The sequence below is a fragment of the Falco cherrug genome, chromosome 7, assembly GCF_023634085.1.
Source record: "Falco cherrug isolate bFalChe1 chromosome 7, bFalChe1.pri, whole genome shotgun sequence".
NCBI lineage: Eukaryota > Metazoa > Chordata > Aves > Falconiformes > Falconidae > Falco > Falco cherrug.
The window spans coordinates 51,435,732-51,452,892 of record NC_073703.1 but is presented as its reverse complement, the minus strand read 5'-3'; the positions used below and the strand labels follow the sequence as shown (position 1 = coordinate 51,452,892).

General features: G+C 38.6%; 1 protein-coding gene across 4 annotated transcripts in view; it reads right to left on the bottom strand.

Moving 5' to 3' along the window:
* MAP3K9 (mitogen-activated protein kinase kinase kinase 9) overlaps positions 1-17,161 on the bottom strand; it is a 62,554-nt gene that overhangs the window by 41,572 nt on the left and 3,821 nt on the right. For 2 of the 4 annotated variants that reach the window (XM_055716020.1, XM_055716022.1), the window contains exon 2: positions 14,755-15,168. The exons of the other annotated variants lie outside the window; for them this stretch is intronic. In XM_055716020.1, the coding sequence (XP_055571995.1) occupies positions 14,755-15,168 (414 nt within the window). The remainder of the gene's footprint in view (positions 1-14,754; positions 15,169-17,161) is intronic. 4 annotated transcript variants of the gene reach the window in all.

The following is a 17,161-nucleotide window of genomic DNA, read 5'->3' as shown; positions in this document are numbered from 1 at the left end:
CCCATTTCTACCCCTTTCCTTTAATTTTCTTCTCCTCAAACCCATCTATTCTTCTTCCAAACACGTCCTTTATCCTACATAAACAGATAAAACACCCGCACTGAATCTTTCAATCTGATTACTAAAACAAACATGATAAAGCTTTACTTGGGTTTTAAGTTGGTCACTTCATAAAACCACAGGAATACACCTCCTACTTTTTACCCAGCATCATACTGCCTCCAGTATGCATGAAAAGATAGTTTGAAGAGAACTTTCACAGAAGGGAAGTTTTCACAAGGGAAATTAACAAAAATTAACAGCAGCTGTTTTAATCCTCTGTTCTGCTCACATTATACCAGCAGAACTAGAAAACACGTTATAATCTCCTCTCACAAACAAAAAATTCTCATGGAAGGCAGTAACACTGTCAGATTTTTTGCTTGTTTCTTTTAGGAGGGTTATTTTAGTTTTCAGCTACACTTTTGGACAGTTAGGACAGCATTCTTAGTCTTCAGTGGGCCAAAGCAGAGGGAAAGAACAAGCACAGGAAAATAAACACTTTAACCCATGCTGATCCAGTTGCTAGTAATGTCAAAGAACTGGTAGGAAGTGGCTCCTCACTTCACCTCACTGTCAAAATTACGTGACAAGGCAGAAAAATACAGTCATATAATTACATTTTGCTGGTTTCTCAGCCTAGAGAAAGGATTAGGTTTATCTGCATCGTGTAGTGCTGAACAGAATACTCCTTTGCTTTGCCCATGCTAAAAGCCGACTCATCACTTCAGAAGCAGAACAACATTCAGGGAGGAACTACTACAGCGTGATCACCCACAGCAAAAACAGCCCATCTTTATATATGAAGCTAGAGAAGAGGGGCTGCTGTCTACTGCACAAAATAGTATGAATAGCCACGCATACCTGAATTTTCTGGCTGTACTGGCTTCAGCTACTTCAACTAGTCTGTTGTTGTATTCCCAATTTATTTAGCACACGGCACACAAAGAAAATAAAAAACTTCCTGACTTGAGAGGCAAAAATTGCTGACAATACCAAAGAAAGCAAGATTACCTTGCAATATAATCACAATAATTAACCACCAACCTGCCCATTGCCCCCATATTTCATAACAACAGCTGTATCAGCAACTTCATACACCCTTTCCCAGTATTAAGACAGACAAAAGAAATTGCAAAAAAATACAAGACAGTCTCTTGTATGGGCCAGCTTACAGTTCACACCAAGTCATTCACCTGTGCATGATGCTGCTCTCAGTAAGCCTGGCACACAAGAACAGAAATCTATTAGCTAATGAACATAATGCCTGATGGAAATGGTTACTATCATTAAGTGATGGGAGAAATAAAAAAGTAGTAAGACAGGGACTGAGTATAATGAGAATTGAAAGCATAGAGGAAGAAATACAGAAGGGAGCGGGCTACAAGACAAGGATCCCTACTGTAGGTGAAAAAAACCCTGGATTTGTTGTCTGTGGTACACTGGGATGTATTTCTGATTTGATGGATAATTGCTGGCTTCACATTTAGCTTCCACATAACTTTTCCCCAACTGAAACAATATAGTCAGTATTTTAGTGCCAGGATACCTGCCATTCTTTTATTTAAATACTAACAGTTCTGGGCAGACCATGAAACAACAGGGTTACTACCTAGTGATAAAGCAACATTAACTCGTGTGTTCTATTATTAGATTTTGAAGCTTTATGAATGCTTCAATCAGCATGCTAGGGTGGAGCGTGGTGCTTTGAAACAGGTTGGGAGAATAATCTGAAGAAAGTATCAGAAGCTCATTTGCCAGAAACTTAAGAAAATCTTACTGTGAAGGTATTATCAAGTTAGCGTGAGCTCACATGGAGCTCACAGCCCTAGAGACAGAGGCAGGGGTGGAGGTCCCAGGTGAGGCCCTGACTGCAAAGTACCAAACAGACACAGCAACTTGGTGATGTAGAGTTGACAAGGCCTGAAAAACCCAAAGGTAGTGGAAATATTGAATACCTGTGTCAGTGCACTTCAGTAGTGCTGTTATAGTCTTCACCAACATTAGCACTGCTGTGAGTCAAACACTTTGCCATTCAAGATTCCAGGAATGAGAAGAGCAGTCATACCAAGACAAAGAAAAACTCCTGCAAAAAAATTTAGCCTACAAGCATATCCCATTCATACCCATTTCCAAAAGTCCATACTCATTGTTTTGTGCTCTACTCTGTCTCCTCAGAGCCACATCAGCTGGTTACACAGTCCAAGAGCTACATGGCAGCCACAACAAGGGGTGAGTGAGAGTGATAAAAGGAAGGACTGTAAATAGGATAAATATGTCATCTTTGTTATTTTACTTGGTGTAGAAACATTTAATTCTAAAAATTATTTAGGTAGCCATCAAACTACCTCACAGACTTTGTAAAGTTTCTTCCCCAGTCTCCTATATTCTTATCTGGACTCTCAATTATATTTCTGCTTTAGTCCCAATGCTTTAAGGTATCTATTCTTATTTTGTTAGATTGAATAGAAGTGAGAGACCACTACTTAAGACCTCAAAGGCTGAAAAATTGCAAAGGAACTCAAACTCACATGGAATGACACCATTCTATTTAAGTTGTATTTTCTCTCCCAGAATAATACCATGCATATTTGCTGCAGGGGGATGTTCTTGCAGATCCCTCCAAAGCAACTCAATCACCTACAGATACAGCAGCCTAGTACCAATTTGTTTTCTCATAGGCCTTTACTCCTCTGTTACTGTACAATCACTGTTTTCAACAGCAGTAAGGTCAACAGGCAGCTACAAACAGGGGAACTAATGCTTACCCTGTTATAGCTGGAGTGTGAAAGACCATTGCTGTTGTTGAGTACTCACTGTGGGTGGAAATACTGGCCACATTTTATTTCTTTCTCCATCCTGCAAACAGAACAGCTTACTGTGGCTTCACTTACCAAAATGCAAAATGGCAAAAGTTTTGTCAGATCATGGATAAGCATCAGCCCATCCACTTCCTCCATTCAGATAATTCAAGTACTGTAAGGAGATGTATCAGATACAAAGTCCATCAAATCCCAGGTGCAAGAGCTTTACAGAAAGAAAAGAACAGAGTAAAACCTTTACAGAAAAGAATGTTTTTGCACTCAGAGACCCTTAAATGCAAAACATGAGCAGGGTTTCAGTTCTAAAAGCTGCAAGTCTCTTTCATGGTAGGATTCAAGAGCAATCCAGATCTGTTATGAGGAGGTACTACCATTAAACTTCTCCCTGCCAGCAATGCAGCAGAAGTCTAAGTGCAAGAGTTGAAGGAACCAGAATATTTCCAAACAATTCCAAATTTATAAAAAATTTGCTTTATACAACTTTCAGAAGTCAGCTAAAGGCTTACCGAAGCTGAAGGTGTGCCAGAGAGGAAAAAAGTCTGATTAATATCACAGGATCCAGACTCTCCCACCCACCCATGGCAGCACACATCGAAAACCAAGCCAATCTGTTACAGGAAACCTTGTCTTGAACAAAGAATCTCCTTACTCAACCTCGTATGTTTTCTAAGGGTTTGTTTTTTCAGACCACAGGACAAAGTTATCTGAGCTAGGGCAGCTTTGAAGGCACTTTCTGAAAACTTCTACTCCTAGTCCACGAACACTGAAATATTAACACTACAATTAAATTTTAATTTCTTCCCTGACCCCCTGGAATTTCACATCTGGGACAGCCAATTTCAGTTTACAGTATTTTTTTGTATCAAATCCCCACAATCTAGGTATAATCTTTGCTTTGTCCAAATTCATTTGACTGCCTTCTAGACCCATTTCCAGCCCAAACACTTTCAACTACTGAGAGGCTGTGAAATTAATGCAAATGTGGTTTTGGTTTTTTTTTTTTAATGGAAACTAAAATGAAATAAATATCTTTCACCTCTTGCATAGGCTAATTACTACTTTTTATACTTGCTTTTATCTGACAAATTAACAAAAACTTCTACTGTACTCTGAAGAAACTCAGTGCATTCTGAAATCGTCAAGGTTCTTATTTAGAAGGTACTATAGTAATAGCAAGCATTAGCAAGTCCTATAGTTATTGAACAGTCCTCATTTGAAGGACAAAAGTATCCATACATCAAACAAAAATGCTCTTGCATAGAACATGGCTTCACTGAACTTATTATGATTGTTCCAATCCCATTTTCCCCTCCTATGAATCAGCAAAGCTTCCCAAGATACATTTCAGCTCAGATGGTCGTGGTGGGAAATACTGGTTTTAAGATACAAAGATAGCCTTAACGTACTGCTTCATGCTGCTGCATTGTCTGACAGTCATGACCTCAGAAAGCCAGAAAGTGGCTAGTAAGTCTGCAGTTTGCCTAACAAGTCAAAAAAGCAGTGTTATTGCTAAGGGGACAAGGGACTGAACTTGCCAGGCATTCCTTTTTTTAATTATTAAGGCCTATTGGCAGTATTCTGGCATGCTGCCTTGATGACAGAACTAAACTTTTGGGAAAGGATTTCAAAAACTCACTCCAAAATGAGACCTTGTATTGTAGCAGTTTGCCAAAATCTAATTTGCAATTTTTGCTCTACCTTCCATAGTCAGCCTGCACAGCTTTGCTTCACAAGTATCCAGATAATGAGCAATCTGCTCTTGATCCTGCATTCCAAGTACTTAAAGTGATTAACAGATCTGCACATGGACTGAGTCCGGGCTTTCCGCATGCAGCCTTTACCTACCTTCTGTTGGGTACTCTGCCGTTCATTTCGGTAGGACTGCATCTTTATTCTAATATTTGTTTGTGGTGCAGAAGGCTAAGTGTTGCATAAGATCCTGTAGAGCACAGAATTTAAGACTCACTCAAAATTTCACATCTTCGAAGGAAAAACAAAGAACACAAATATTGTCTTTAGTAATAAGCAAATATTTTCTCTTTCATTACTAACCATCCAGCTACAACACATTTAAAAAAATACATATACACCTTGGAAGCAAAACCTTTTTAATTACTGGGTACACGTGAGGGTTCAGCAAATCCATAAAGCTGGCCAACTGTCCTCTTCTATCAACCTAGAGGAGGTGATGGATGTGACAGCACAGCAGTTCTTGGATTTTAAGCCATGCAGTACAGTAACTCTAAAGAGCTAATGCATAATGGGGGAGGGGATAGGAAAGGCCTCCAGAGCTATGATATATTTAGAATCGATCCTTTCACCTAACCAAGCTGAAAAGAAGTCTTACCACTTTAGTGATCTGGTACAAAACACTTTGAATGTTACTAGAGAACAAACACTGGAGTCTCCTGGAAAAATGGGGCTGTTCAGCTCTGATTTCAGACTAAATTCTACCATACTGCTTACACAGGAACACCCTTCTAGCTCAAGCATGGGTTATTGCACTCTTCATAATCAGTTAAATGCTCTAAAGAAAAAATACAACTACATCTGTACCAACACAGCACTTTGCCAAATCATATCAGTTTGAAAACTTGCAACAAATCAAGAACTGCATTAGGCAACAACAAAAAAAGCAAAGGGAAGAGTAGAATCACATGAACGACATTCATTCATTGTCACTCAAAAGGCTGTCTGAAAAGAGATTTAATAATGATGCTGGTTTGGTGGGAGCCATTTCCAGGCAAATAGAAACATTAAATTCATGATGAAAGAAGTAGCACAGAACTGTTCTGCTTTAGCTTCAATTTAGACATCTCTATGAAACAGTCAATAACACCAAGTACTATTAATTCCTGGAGCAGGCTGGTACTCCGCAATCTAGAGAGTAAGGAAGACAAAAAATTCACAAGCAGTGGCACAAACCATACCAGAAGCTGGGCTTTTTGGTGGCTTGTTAGTGTTTTCTTTAAAAAAATCAGATATTATTTTAAAATCTCAAGAAAAGGGAGAGATGTATTCCCATTCATCAGAACAAGTGTTAAATGTCTCTAAGATGCACAATCAACACCAAGTTAGTTTCAGCTGACAATAGTGAAATTCAGACTTTGAGTACTGCAGTTTTACCTGAAGCTGAACAGAACAAGTTGCCAGCTGCTGAGAAAGACAGTAGTCCTGTACTGTTGCACACGGAAATCCATGCAAGATAACAGTTCATGCAGTAAAGCTATCAGAAAGCTGTTCATTTTTTATGTGTTAGATTTCTCTTAAGTATTCTGACCCAGCTTACTCCATCATCAAAGAGTGTAAGTGGTTACACAGTACCCTGATCAAGCATTAGGAGTATCCACCTGTTAGCAGATGATCATAACCATATTAAAGCCATACGCTGTGTGACTGATTACATGAAACAGAAAAAGCAAATCAATAAATCCAAGGGCAAGATTGAGAACAGGTCAACAAGCAGAGTTAGGCATATAGAGTTCTACTAATCAAAGTTACAGGATTTTTCTTATTTTCAGAATCCTTGAACAATGCAAAGTCAAAAGCAAATAAAGACTCTTCACTGTAATATCTTTTCCTAGGTCTATACTCAAAGAGGAGACAATAGGAAACCCTGGAATACTTTTGTGACAGGTGGACCATGTGGCCTGGTTCACACACACCCCACTGCCCTTACACATCTTTATAGCAATTATCCACACTAGCACTGAACTTCTTTTTAATACCCCAAGAACTCCCCTAGGAATCCCCAATTAAACATAGCAATTGTTGCAATAAGCAAAATCTTAGTGGCAGAAATACTTATCTGTTACTAGTAAATGGAGCTATTAGCACACTATCATTTGCTACCCATCTACACAGTAAGTCTATAATCAGCAAGGTTGAAGCCACACTCACATTTTAAGTGAGGGTTTCCAGTTGTAATACAAACAGCAAATCTTAACATTTCTCAACAGCCAAAGCAAATTCCAGAAGCCTGTTTGATGAAGCATCAGAGGAAGATGTAGAGCTAAGTAGGAGCTTGGCTTATAAGCTCTAAAAATCATCCAGGACTTAAGTAGTACAGCATTCAAAGTACAATACAGGATTTCAGAGATAATTTGGAATCTATTAGATAAAGTTTGGTGTTTTGGGAGGATACTTCTGCTTTTAATAAAAAAATGGTGTTACAAAAAAAAAATCCTTGAGTAATACAGCAATGCTTTTAGAAAGCGGAGTGCAAGGGCTGTGTGTGGTAGTAACACAAACAGCTCACAGGAGGGCTGCCTGTCCTCTTGCTACTTCCTTCTGAAAAGAACCCTACAGGATGCTGCACCATGCTGCCGTTACCACCAGAGCAACTCTTCTACAGGTTGGGACCCAAAGATTTGCTATTATGTGAGTTGTCTTCTCCCAGATCTTAAGAAACAGTGATGAAACTAAACAACATAATTATAAATCCTGATACACGGCTATAGTTTCTCCTTTTATTGCATAAGGTTCTGTTACTATTTCGTTTTCATCTGCAAAATGTTCAGGTCTGAGGAAGACTGAATTTACCTTTCCATTAGCAGCTGGACAATTAAGAAACAATTAACAGATATGCCAGTCAACTTTGGCAACCTTTTGAAAATCAGTGTCACACTGATCTAACCAAAACTATCCTAGAATCAGACAGTAAATATGTACTAAAAAGCATCTACTTAATCACGAGCTATATCCTGTATTCTTTCCAAGAGCTTAAGGCTTTCCTTGTCATAAGGGAACATGTGCCACCTTCAAGATGCAATATTACTTAAAATTAAGGAATCATCTTGCGTGATGAATCATCACTTCAAAGAACAAGATTGTGCTTAACTTCTGATGCTTCAAGAGCGAGTTTGTTTGCTTCAGAGATGTTGAAATTCCGAAAGGAATCGTTTGATAAGAAAAGCAAAAGTGAAGCTGCTGACAGAAATCTCTCAGAATTCAAACTCAGTTTATCGATGTGGGAGCAACACACACACACAAAAATAAAAAAAAAAAAATAAAAAAGCAGAGCTGAAGAAGTTATTCTAGCTTCCCAGAAGTGCCACAAGGCTGTTCTCACTCTTGACTTGCTACTTCAAAATTTCAGAAAAACACAGATTTATCCCAGCTCTGTCACAGATGGTCAGACAGTGAATTCATGGGAGCAGCACACAGATGCCTAGATACACCTCCTGCATGATGGTGCTCAGGTCTGCTTGTATCTATTCTATGGTCCCATATGCACAATTTGGAGAAAGTGCTAAGTGTCATAACTCTTGGTTATTTTTTTCTTAGGAACAGAAAGAACCCTGCAGAAAAATATATGCAGTGGCACAATGACATGGAAAGGATATTAGCTGAGTTTTTAAATGTAACAGACACAATTTCACTTCTCCAAAATTAGAACAACTCTTTCCATTCTTGTCTACAAAGATAAGGGATTCCATCTGTGAAATTGCCTTTTTGCTATTCGGTGTGGTCAGGAGAATATCAAAGTGTTCTTGTGGACATTAGACTGATTGCATAAAGCCTTTCCATTTTTTACTTGCAATTAACAGTGAAGACATCAATTAATACTCAACTAAAACAAGCCATTTACAGGAGATGTATATTTTCATTTTGGAACTCTCAGAAATCTACTAAAACATACTGAAAGTAAGACTGCAACATGAAAGTATCTGTCAAACTTCTTGCAGAAGAATGCAGTTGCTCAAATTTAGATAAGCTAAGGAAAAAAAACCAACCAAAAACTCACGAAGTAAACTGTTACCTTACTTTTATGAATTCCCGATGTCTCAACAGCTTAAAAATTAGCATCACTTTCAGGTATAATTTACATCTTCTGAACTAATAACACATGAAAATAAAGCATTTTTTTCATTCTGTTCAACAAAATGTTGTAGTTTACTGGCATGAATTTCCTATTTCCATGCAAAAATATTATAGCTACTTGGAATTTTTTTAAACCACAATACGAGTAACCAGGATATCAGCACAAAGGCTGATACTCTGGGGAGACACAGAAATAAGCACAGAACCAGATTGTATAGTGTGTCCATAAAATCAGATAATTGCCTAAGGGCAGAACCTGAAAAGTCATCTTTAATCACCCTTAGGAGTATATTCAGGCTGTTTGAAAGGCTTGATTTCTATTGTACACACTTTTTAAATCTAGAACAAGAACAAAAAGGAAAAACAGAGGTTTACATATTCTTGCTCCCTACACTGAACCAGAGAACATCTGCATAAAATTAATCTCCCAGCTGCTGTCCTCAAAAAAGAAAAAAAAATCTCATGTTCTTATCACTTTCTTATTACAGAGCAAGGGAGCACCCAACTAAGGCCAGAACAATTATTCGCCCAGTGTAAAGCATTCAGATGCCATTGAAATAGTTTCACTACACTTTACATGAAGCATTACTCACACTCATTTAATTGCACTGACAAAGGAAATCCATTCTGATAGAAGGTACAACATTGGAGAGTTAGTCAGCAAATTACACTGAAGTACCAGAAGCAGCAACAACAGTGCAGCCTTACAAACTGCTCTTCCAACATACTTTAAGCAGACCCTAGAAGAGCACTCCTCTACAATGCTGCCAGACAGAGGAAGAGGTTTACATTAAGTACTTTTCCTTCTCTGAAAGGACCCACAGAATAGTGGCAATTATGAATGGATTGGGATGTGAATATTGCAACAAGGAAAGAGATAACTAATCACATGTTATCAAGACAGGTATGTAACATTCAAGTCCTGTTGTCCTTGGGTTGGATTTCAAATAGTTGCAAGGAATCCCTGCTTTAAATTCTGCCTATACTTTCCACACCCCACAAAAAAAAAAAAAAAACAAAAAACAAACCACCACACCAAAACAGGAATATTCCAAGTTCTAGAAACAACTGTCCTGAGACCGTTTGAAAGTCAGCTCTATTACCACTTTTTACAAACAGAAAAGGCTTAAGAACTGCATCAAATAAATAAGCAAAGCTATAGCAGAGTTTAGAATTCTTCAGAAAGTTAAAGCTTTGAGTATCAGGGCACCACAAGCTTACTTTGGTGGTCCAAAAAGGAGGGGAAGTGAACACCTTCAAAGAACAAGAACGGTAGAACTACTGACTTGACTCAATCAGAATTGTTGGCATTTATTTTAAGCTCTGTCCTTAACTCTTTCTTCGACCCTGGCCATGTCACTTTGCTGCTAATCTTCTGTGCCACTTCGGGCAACACAAACATGGTAACTTTTATAAAGCACTTTGCTAACTGGCATGAACAGCCCTCAGCAAAACCTTTCAATGTAGTGCAAATAACAAATGTATTTTGCTGAGCCAGTTTAAAAAAAAAAAAAAAAAAAAGAGCAAATATGCTTTTGCTAGTTCTCTGCAGCATTAGTTAATTGGCATCATTCCTATAGCAATGCTGGCATATCTAACACTGACAAACAGAAACAAACAGGACCAGTTTCATTATTTACAATACTTCACTAAAACCAACAGGACTGACCTTTTTGATCCTAAGCATTATATGCCAAGCATCTTCCTCCAGTCAGCTGAGACAAGAGAAAGGGAAACTCCAAGAGCTGGGCCAAACACAATGATGTTGACTTCAGTGGGCATTCCTAGTTGCTTTTTTTCTAGAGCTCAGCATTTAGATTATTTAGGAGCCTTCACGTTGGGAGAAACCTACTACCAAATCTGTAACATATGCTCAGTGAAACAACAACATGTAGCTGAAGAAGGAAAGTTTAAAAGTATCACCAGATGAAGAGAAGGAAAAGAAGCCAGAGAGGATTCAGTCAGATTTATAAGATTAATTTTCATATAGAATATGTTGAATCTCTTGAATCAAATGCACAAAAAAGAAATACTTATCTCCTCACACAGCAGAACAAAACAGCTTTCCTTGGTTACCTTCTTTCTCTTGTTTAGTTACATGACTGACACGCAAGTTGGTAATGTCACTGGTACACTCACCTACCAGACCCACTGTCCACTGAACTTGACAGTTTAAGAATTTCAGGGTCCCTAAAAATAAATCACAGGTGTGCAATTTGTACTGTAAAGATCTTTAGGTACCCATTTCCTGATAGCATCCCCAAAGCAGTGAAACAGGCAGTCCTCAAAACCTCCAAGATTTACAATAAAAGTCTGCCTCAAACAGAAACGGTACTTAAAACATACAGGGCACTTTTCATTATCATAACTTTATATTTAATGCTAATATATTTAGATTGTAGGGAAAAAAATGAAGAAATTAACACCTTTTTGGTTAAAAGAAGGAAAACAGAACAATTGTTTTGGACATTGCTTTTTGACAAGCAAAATCTCAAGAAACAGATACCTCCAGGATTCTTCAAATAATCCCCTGAAGTTCAGTCACTATGTAAGAAGTTGTTACCTCCCAAAGTGACCAAACCCTTATGTTCTTTACCATGTCATCAGAAATATTGGTAACTACTCTGAACATTCTTTTGTTACCTACTACTTGAGTCCACAAAGCTGCAATAGTTTAGATTTAAAAGGTGGGCTTCTTCAAATCCTTATACATATATAATAGAGTGATTTTTCAGATTTGCATTAAGGTGCCCACTTGACTTATTACACAGTCCAAAATATAACATAAACTTCTTAAAAGGTTCATCATTAAATACTGTCCTTATGCATTCTGTGTCTGACTAAATATAGGCAGGCATTTGAAAGCACATTCTCTGATTTTCTACCATTCTAGTAGAAAATTTGACTTTAAATAAGGCAACTCAGTTCTTTCCCACTCCTCCATCTTGTTCCCTAACTCTCAAACTAACTCATCCTGCAGCTTCAGATGGATAGTGCAGGTCGCAGCTGGTGCTCGAAGGCAAGAGGAGATGTATGAGAATCACTATCTATTACTGAATGTAGGCAGTACCAATCAGTAGATCAATACAGCTGATGCTCCCATGACAGCTCTCAGTACTTGTAGATGTTTAGTACATGAAAGAATTGTGCCTGCAAGAATCTTTTCCAAGTTCTTGCAAGCAGAAGCTGTTCCTTCTCCAGAGACACATTATGGCCTATCAGTTGGTGGGTGGTAACTTCTATAAAGAAAATGCTACAAGCTTGTTAATTCTACAGGCACAAAGCTAACATCACCTGTTCTTGATTATCCACAGTAACTGAAAAAACTTATTTACATCAGAATAACATAGAAAATGCAAACCAGATATAAATCAGGATGCAATAACATCCTTAGTCCACTGATCTTTACCAAAGTTGCTAAAAGCTTTCCATAGAAAACAACACAGAGAAATTTCCAAGATGCTTATTACATAAAATGGAAAAGGGATGTCAGAAATGCATTGACAAATCATTCGAGACAAACATTGGCAGTCCAAAGTTGTTTATCCTGCAGATAAACATGAGTTGGGTCTGTCTGCATGTATAGGTAACATACACTTTTGGAGGGCAGGGGAACGCCACAGAAGAGACCAACAGTCCCTCCCCCTCTAAAAAAGAAGCTCCATCATTGTCATGATCTAATACCTATGATACTTGCTTTATAGATACACCCAGAAGAGAACATACATTTTCATATCTTTAAAATAGTAAATTTTTTTAAAAAAAAATTCTCTTCCACCACACAGCACAGAAAGAAGAACTCTATGTTGCCAAACCAAAGCAAACAGCTGTTGTAATATGTCAAGCCCATACCCGAGGTTACTAATTCATCTTATTGCAAAACAGGGTTACAAAACAAAGAATTTTCCTTAAAAATATCTGAAGTCCTTCCCTCCAGCACCAGCTCTTACATTTAGTTTCCCAGATGTGTAACTGCTTTCTGTAGACTTAGCTGGGCTAGAATTTTCCTATACCCATCTCTTCTCTACTAGATCTGATGGTACCTTTGGTCAAGATTACCATGTAAATTCTCTACCTCTCCCCTCCAAACACAGGACATCTTTGAATCCTTCCATAGGCATTCCCACTCATTCTTGCTCTTTCTTTACTATTGCTTCCTCCCAAGTGAGGAAAATTCTAGTAATATCTGTAGCAAAACCCTTAACTTCTCACTGGCACTTTACAGTGCAGCACAATTATGTACTGCTGATTCACTGTGACAGGAGACATTTACTCTTGCTGCTGACAGCACAGATGTTTCCTAGCATCCATGCCTGTGTTTGGTTGGTGACATTGTGCACTGGTGTCCCTCTAGTTGGGCTGGTTCTCTAGTTGATACATTTCACTTTTACAACTAGCAGTCTCTAGTATGAATAAAGCAGTGAAATACTGGGAGCTAACAGCTTTTTATCTTAGAAATAACTTCCATTCTAAACTTCAAAAATGTTCAGATAGCATAAAGCAATAAAATCTTAATGGCCTGTTAGCAAAATGGGCAAGTAAATATTTTCTTAGGTAAGGAGGAAAGGCCCAACACTTAAATACAACTATTTCTTATTCACAGATGCAGCCAGTCATCCTTTAACCAAGCCAATCAATCCTTCATTTTACAGCACTTATCAATATGCCCATATATGCTGCCATCTGTATGGCAGTACATCAGGGTATCAGATTGCCTTACTGTAAGAAGAATAAGTTTGATAGTACAAGAATAATAAGGTAGATACTAATTTGAAAGCTCCCATAGTTCCTACTTTCAAACTCACTAACAAGAATTAATAATACTTTTTTTCTTCCCCTTCATGACAAACTATGTAAAACCACTGCTGAAAGATTTGAGGTCAAAAAAAAACACAGGAAGATTCTGCAAGGCCTGGAAATTTACAGCATTGTAATGGTTAATGCTAGCTCTAGTGAATCTATTTAAGATATTAAAATTCCCATCTGTCAGACCTCTTTGCTAGATGTTAATGCCCTCAAAGCAAAAGAGAACATGTGCCTGCATCCCAGCCACCCAGTTCACAGCGCTTCTTATTAACTCAAGCCATAAATGAAAATGAATTCATACTAACACACCTATCTAAACCACTGCAGCCAACATGCAGATGCGTGTTCACTCTTGCCATCTAGACACAGACAAGCAGAGAGAAAGGCTCAACAGCTGCATGCAGGCAACAGCAAAGGAGATTATAATCTTCAAACCCCTGCAGCAGTTTGCTCCCACACTCATAAATAATGTTCTATACATACCTTTGACTTCGAGGCAATTTTAAGTTTGGGAAAACAGACACACTAGAAAAACAATACCCAAGTGGCAGACAATAATGCTATTAGTATTACAGAGTAGCTATTCACCATGATTTCCAGAATCATAACTACCAAAGTTGACTCCCCATGCTCTACTGCATCAGCTGCATCCCATGTAAAGCACCAGAAACATCAGCTGAAGTCCTTGGTGTACTAGGACAAACACTGGGACACTTGATTTACCTGAGTTAATGCTTCTGTCAACACCAGCTCTATGAGGGATAAGAGAAAAGATCCAATTCAGCAGGGATGGGTTAAATCTCCCATAAGGAAGACTGGCTTGCATCTCATCTATATGGCAAAATCTAGCAAGTAAAATGAAGGCTTGGGAGCATTTATCCTTGCATTTATCCTTCCAAAAAGTGGAAGGCGAATACACATTTTAAGTTCAGCAAGACTTCCTGACATATAGGAGTCTGCTGAAATGCCAATAAAACTGAGACACTGTGTGTATATACACATATATGAACTGTTAAAGAAGCATGCTCCATTTACAGTTGCTTTTGCGTCCAATCAAGTTGATTCTACAAAGTAAAAGCATTTACATGTTTCCTATGGTCTGTAACACCATATTGTAGAAAAATAACCCTTCTGGGATTGAATTAGAGGATACAGTGGTTCACAAGAAAGGATCACCAAGTTAACATTACCACCTCTTTTCTTTATATGATTTTTTTCCAAAACCACATCCCAGCACCCTGGCTGTTCACTGTGTAGCACTTACTGTTGCTGGATTTCAGGTCACGGTGAATTATGGGTACAATTGCTTCCTCGTGCAGGTAGTTCATTCCCCTCGCAATCTGTACTGCCCAGTTCACTAGTATGTCAGGAGGTATCCTTTTACCAGACAACACTCTATTTAGCGATCCTCCACGGGCAAACTCCATGATCAAACAAAGATTAGGCTCCTTCAAACACACACCCCTGAGGGCAATGATGTTGGGATGCTTTAACATCGCAAAGAGCTTGGCCTCTTGGCGGACATTCTCAATGGTCTGGCTGATGTCCTCATCAGGGTCATAGCGAGCTGCCTTGACAGCAACCTCATCTCCTATCCATACAGCTCGATACACTTTTCCGAAGCCCCCTATGCCAATGATTTCCTCCAGAACAAGCTCTGAGAAGTCGATCTCCAGGACTACGGGGGGGGGAGGGGGGGGGAAAAAGGAAAAAAAAGTAAACATTTAGCAACTATGCAGCCTGTACATCAGCTGAAGGTCCATGTCGCCCAACCTCACCCTTACCCTTGGAGGAAGAACCAACTCTCACTCCGAAACACCTCAAATGAAAGCAGTAGTCCCTTCTGACAATCCTTCATTGCCAAATAGTGTGGTAAAACATATCTTGCAGTATCATAAAACCTGTATGAAGTACTCACTGTGAAGTGTGATAAATTTGACCAAACGGTGGTGCATTACACACTTAATAAAGTCACCTCTTGCCACACTTAAGCCCTTGTAACGCTGATGCCACCTTAAGTGTGAACCCTCATTTCCTGCCCTTGATGACAGTACAAGATTCCCAGAAAGAAAAACACACCTACAGGCTAATCTTCACTGGACTTCACACAGTGTATAATGTGACATAGCTAAAATTCAACACAAAATGCATCTGCTCCTGCATTGGTCCCTTATTTGAATGGCTCTTACTCAACTGCCACTAACAATCTTTCAGTCCCTCCCAAGTCATGCTTACTCTTCCACACCTTTACAAGCTTTTCAGATTCGTTCCCCACAAGAGCTCTGTTAACCAATTCTGACACTACTGATAACAGCGTGACAAACAGATGGATCAGACCACATACTGAGTATGCAGAGCTAGCAATAAGAAAAACATTTTTTTATTAATGCATATTGCATTTTTATTACAGAAACTATATGAAATAACAGAATCATCACTTTCCATTCCTATACACTCACAGCTATACTTTACAGGCTGCCACAGCAACTGGTGGCTACATCGCATTGTATACTAAAAATCTACAGATACAGATGTCTTAATTCAGCATATAAACTGCATCTGGAGCAAAAGCTGTGAGAAAATGTATCCTGTACCACTGTACACTAAACACAGTTTCTGCTCACAGATGGCCAAAAGAACCCATCCAATACTGACTCATGTAGAATGGAAAACCCACATACTGACCAATGAAAACATGCTGACATGGCTGAATTTATGGTTTTGGTAGGCCAGTGGCGAGATACCATTGATGCTATTCTGCCGATATTTTGGTGGTTACCAATCACAGTCAAAGAAATTTTTTACCATTTTAAAGGAAAAATGCCATAATGTAAGGATTTAAGCAGAAAGTCCCCAAGACTTCTAATACTTTCCTGCATTTGACATGCCAAATCTGACATGGTTCCCCTGCTTTGTCTAGCAGAAAGGAAGTTAAGTCTGTAATGGGCTTACTTGATGTAGGTACCAATTCAGAGTACTGTATTATATTACTGGGGTTTGTAGTTATCAGCTGTATACATTCAACTCTGCACTATATTTAAAAGAAATTACAAAAATTGTCACAAAACTTTATGGAGTTAATACGAACTCTGCTGTCCGCAGCTGCAGACTTCTGGGTTTTTTTGACTGAGTTCTGTCTTCCTTGAACATGATTTACACAAGCAAGCAGACTTTTAAAAGTCAGCTAAGCCTATGAGCTAGGACTGACTACATATAGGGATATCATCAACCTTCCTACATAATACAGCCGAATCCTTAGCTAGTATAGTAAGAATGTCTGTGCTCTTTTTTTCTAGTGTTACATGAAGAAAAAGACTAATGGGAAACAAGACAGAAAACGGACCATAAAAGTCTTCCAAAAGGAGGAAAGGCCCTTTCCAGTCCAGAACACAAAAAGAATTTATTAATCTGTTACTGTGAGTACATCTTTTGGGTAACACTGAACTTCCAAGGATTTACACAACAGAGAAGGTTTCACTCCTACAGTAGCAGCCTTGGTGTTTAAATGCTTGTGAGCTACAGATTGCTAGAAAAGATGGAGTAGATTCTGACCAGAAACACTGACATTTTAAAACAAGACTGCAACAATAACTCCAGACACAAGACTCTACAGAAGGAGCTGCCCTGGTATTTCTCACTGATAAAAGAGCTAAAGAAATCAGATGCTGAGG